The 3,670-nt window shown below is 48.7% G+C and overlaps 1 protein-coding gene across 1 annotated transcript; it reads right to left on the minus strand.

Moving 5' to 3' along the window:
* Positions 1-431: 431 nt before the first annotated feature.
* On the minus strand, positions 432-2,629 carry LOC119278576 (glucan endo-1,3-beta-glucosidase GIV-like). The gene is made up of 2 exons (XM_037559904.1): positions 2,468-2,629; positions 432-1,548 (listed from the first exon to the last, which is right to left on the minus strand). The coding sequence occupies exons 1-2, from the start codon at positions 2,544-2,546 to the stop codon at positions 596-598; spliced, it is 1,032 nt and encodes a 343-aa protein (XP_037415801.1). The 5' UTR covers positions 2,547-2,629; the 3' UTR covers positions 432-595.
* Positions 2,630-3,670: the final 1,041 nt, after the last annotated feature.

Here is a 3,670-nt window from a genome sequence, read left to right on the forward strand (position 1 = left end):
CCATGGCAGACCCGAGGTCTTCCACCGCTAGAGGGACGACTATGACGACACAGACGACAATGGTGGTGCGACCGGGCAGGGCAGCCGCACGTACAAGATGGTCGTTCGGTACAAGTTTTAGTTTTTTCGTCTGTACATTTGAGCTAGAAGGCCAATACCAGCTCCCGTCTCAGTATCATGGACTGGTCCCCTCCAGTCCGCGAACGGATGTGGCCTAGTTTGCCGGTCCGCGTTGAAAATGCCCTTACCAAATGTACAATGGGACACCTCCCTGTCGAAAGAAGGATGGCGCTAAAGCCAAAAAAACATTTATTTTCTAACCGCATGTCTTGACACCTTGCCTTGTACTTCCTCCGTCGCAAAATAAGTGTCTTTTTTTGGGACGAAGGGAGTACATGCCACAGGGACCGAAAGCAACGGAACAAGCTATATGCACAAAGCCACGAACACATACAAGTCTTTATTTTTCCCATAAAAAAGACTTTATTTTAATGTTGTTTCAAATTTTAGATCCACACACACGCATCAATCTAATTATTGTCCACCAAATTAAACCCACGCCAGTTCATGTGGTTGGCTGCCGCCTAGGGGATGTTTATGCGAATTTCATGGGGTACACGGGCAATTTGTTGGGGTAGAAGAGCCCAAAGTTCCTCTCCGTCTCATCCCCGGGCTTCATGTTCTCGTTGAACATGGCGAACAAGTAGGCCTCAATGGGCCCAGGCCTCTTGGGTGTGCCGCGCGCCACATGGTCGATCAAGCCCTGGTTGTACGCCCGCGCGTTCTCCTGCGTCGCCGCGAACCCGCCGGCCGACGGCCACCCGGTCTCCGACACCACCACCCTCACGCCTGGCGCCCCTGCCTTCTCGAGCGCCGCGTACAGGGCGTCCACCATGGCGTCGAAGAGGTTGGTGTACATCAGCCCATTTCCGGCGTCCCTCACCGGTGTCGCGCCCGGCTGGAACGTCGCGTAGTTGAGCTGGATGTCCCGCGGGCTGTTGCGGTAGGCGATGTAGGGGTACACGTTGGCCAGCAGCGGCGCGCCGGTGGCGGCCAGGAGCCGGGCCACGTCGCCCATGTAGGGCTGCGCAAACACAGCGGCGGAGGGCGGGAAGGAGTTGGCGATCACGTCCAGCCTCACCGCCGTGGACACCTTGATGCCGGCGCCGGCGCCGCCGAGGCCCTCGGCCGCAAGGGCGTCGTTGAGGTTCCGCATCGCCGCCAGGATGCTCTGCGCGGTGTCGCTGGCAAGCTCGTTGCCGACGGAGATGTAGCGCACGTCCACGGCGGCGCGGTAGTAGGGCTTGACGTTGGCCTGCACCCATGCGGCGGCGGCGGACAGGCTGCTGGCGAGGACGGCCACGTCGTTGTTGGTGGTGCCGAGGCTGAGGCTGATGCCGGAGCCGCGGAGCGCGTCGAGCGCCTGGAGCTGGACGGAGTAGACACGCAAGTTGGTGATCCCCAAGAATCTATAGAACTGCACCACGTCGCTCGGCGGCGGGAGGTTGTTTCCGATGATGCCGTAGCACACGCCAATGGACTGCACACCTGCACCGAAGAATGAATTCAAGCAAATTAATATCCAAATGAATCATATTTTCATATCTTATTTATATATAAAATCGGCATACGCATCAGTAAATCAAATACCACTACATGTATATATATATATATATATATATATATATATATATATATATATATATATATATATATATATGAAGTTGTATATGTTAATATTTTTCTTGATAAATTTAGTCAGATTTAATGAAAAAATTGGGCTATAGACAAATCAAATAAGCCTTGTAAATCTATGTAAATCCAAACGGTGGGAGTACCACTGTAAACAGCATATACTGACTATTCTAAAAAAAACAAAAATGCGTGCATTTATATGGATACATCAGTTATCCTTAAGCAAAGATGTCTAAAAAAGTATGGATACCGACAAAAAAAGCATTAATGAAAATTGATACTACCAAGTACTACTATAAAAGACATTTATTAAGTTCAGAAAAGTGAATCACCCGCAAAAAAAAAAGTTCAGAAAAGTGAAGAACATTCAAAATACATCAGTGGAACTCGGCATCTGGATATGCAACTTTTTCCATGTATATAGTGGTACGAAACCTTAACTACACCGATATGAATATCCGACAAATCCGTTATAATTTTGATAGCAGAACCTCACAAAAAAGGGGCCGCATATTTAAAAAGATACAAATACCCTACAAAACGTGCTCCGCTCCTTCTCTAATAAATCTATCCCCAAAATGGGCCACTTCATAAGAGAAGACTTCGTTCAAATCAAAACGTGGTAAGACATAATCTGCTTGTTCTACGATAAGAATCTATCACAAAAAAGAAAGATGGACAATTCTTACAGATCCACTTCTTCTCTTTTTAAAAGGCAAATGAAAAGCAAAACAGATCCACTTCCAAACTCCTACACGAGAATCAGACGTACCTGCAGGGACCTGGGCGATGAAGACTCCGACGAGCAGCGCCAGTGCAAGCGCCGGAGCAGAGCCGCGCATCCCCGGCATCCTGTCGTCCCCTCCAAGGCTCTGAATTGCCCAGTTCTCGATCTACTCCAACGGCAGAATGTACACGCTTCTACTGGCGTATACCACAAACTGGCCGGCACGCCTGTATTTGTACTGGTGCTGGACGTGTGAAATTACACTAGCGCACACCAACACTAGTGTAAGGGTAGGCAACTCTCAAGGTCAGATCTGTCATTGCATCATGGCAGTCCATGTACAGGCCATCTGCATATCTTGGTGTGGGGACGGTTCCTCTGCATTAATGGAATAGAAGTGGAAATAGTTGGCACCACATTTATGCCGCAAGGTTAATGTTGATGGATTTTTGCGGTGTTGCCAGCCCAATGGGTCAAGATGGTCCAACAGTGGAAATATTCACATCTTCGGTGCTACTCCCCCTTTTCCGGTTTATATGGCTCAATTCAAAAATCTCACCAATCAAGGTAGATGGTGAGTGGTGGAATACTTTTTGTAGTTTTGCAAAAGCACCTAATTAATGCTCTTGTTTTCCTCAAAAAATTGTGTTTATTAATGCATTAATTGCAATGCATGCATGCATAAAGTACATGCATTGGTCAATTTTCTCTTAATACTTGCATGCAATTTTAATGCACCTTGGAATTTAAACATGTGATGGAAAACAACCAAATTGAGTCTTATAAAATGGAAAAACTAAAATTTTAAGATAAGCCCTATAAACCGGAAAGGAGGGAGTACATAATAGGTACCAAAAATTGGACCACCCTGTCCACTCCTTAGCTATCCCACTGGCAGATTTGTACTTAAATGATAAGCATACTTCTTCTTTGGCATATAATAAATGTGGTAGAAATACATTCAATATTTGAGATAAGCGAGCCAAGACGCATGCCCCCGCGTCGCTCCTTCCCTAGGGCTACACAGGGGCGACCCCAACCACCGAGCGCTGGCAACCCCCACCCTCCTCCCCTCGTCGTCGGGTGCCCCCGCAGGCAAAGCTCGCGTGGAGCAGGCGGTGGTGGGGTCGCTTTCTTTTCTCCCGCGGAGGCACCCTCAATTAGTTGGGGAGCTCATGCTAGACGGCGGCAAGCGCAGGGCGATGGCCAGCGCAGCGTCGAGCCTCTTGCGTCGGCCGATGTGGTGAG

Source organism: Triticum dicoccoides, chromosome 3B, assembly GCF_002162155.2.
Source record: "Triticum dicoccoides isolate Atlit2015 ecotype Zavitan chromosome 3B, WEW_v2.0, whole genome shotgun sequence".
Taxonomy (NCBI): domain Eukaryota; kingdom Viridiplantae; phylum Streptophyta; class Magnoliopsida; order Poales; family Poaceae; genus Triticum; species Triticum dicoccoides.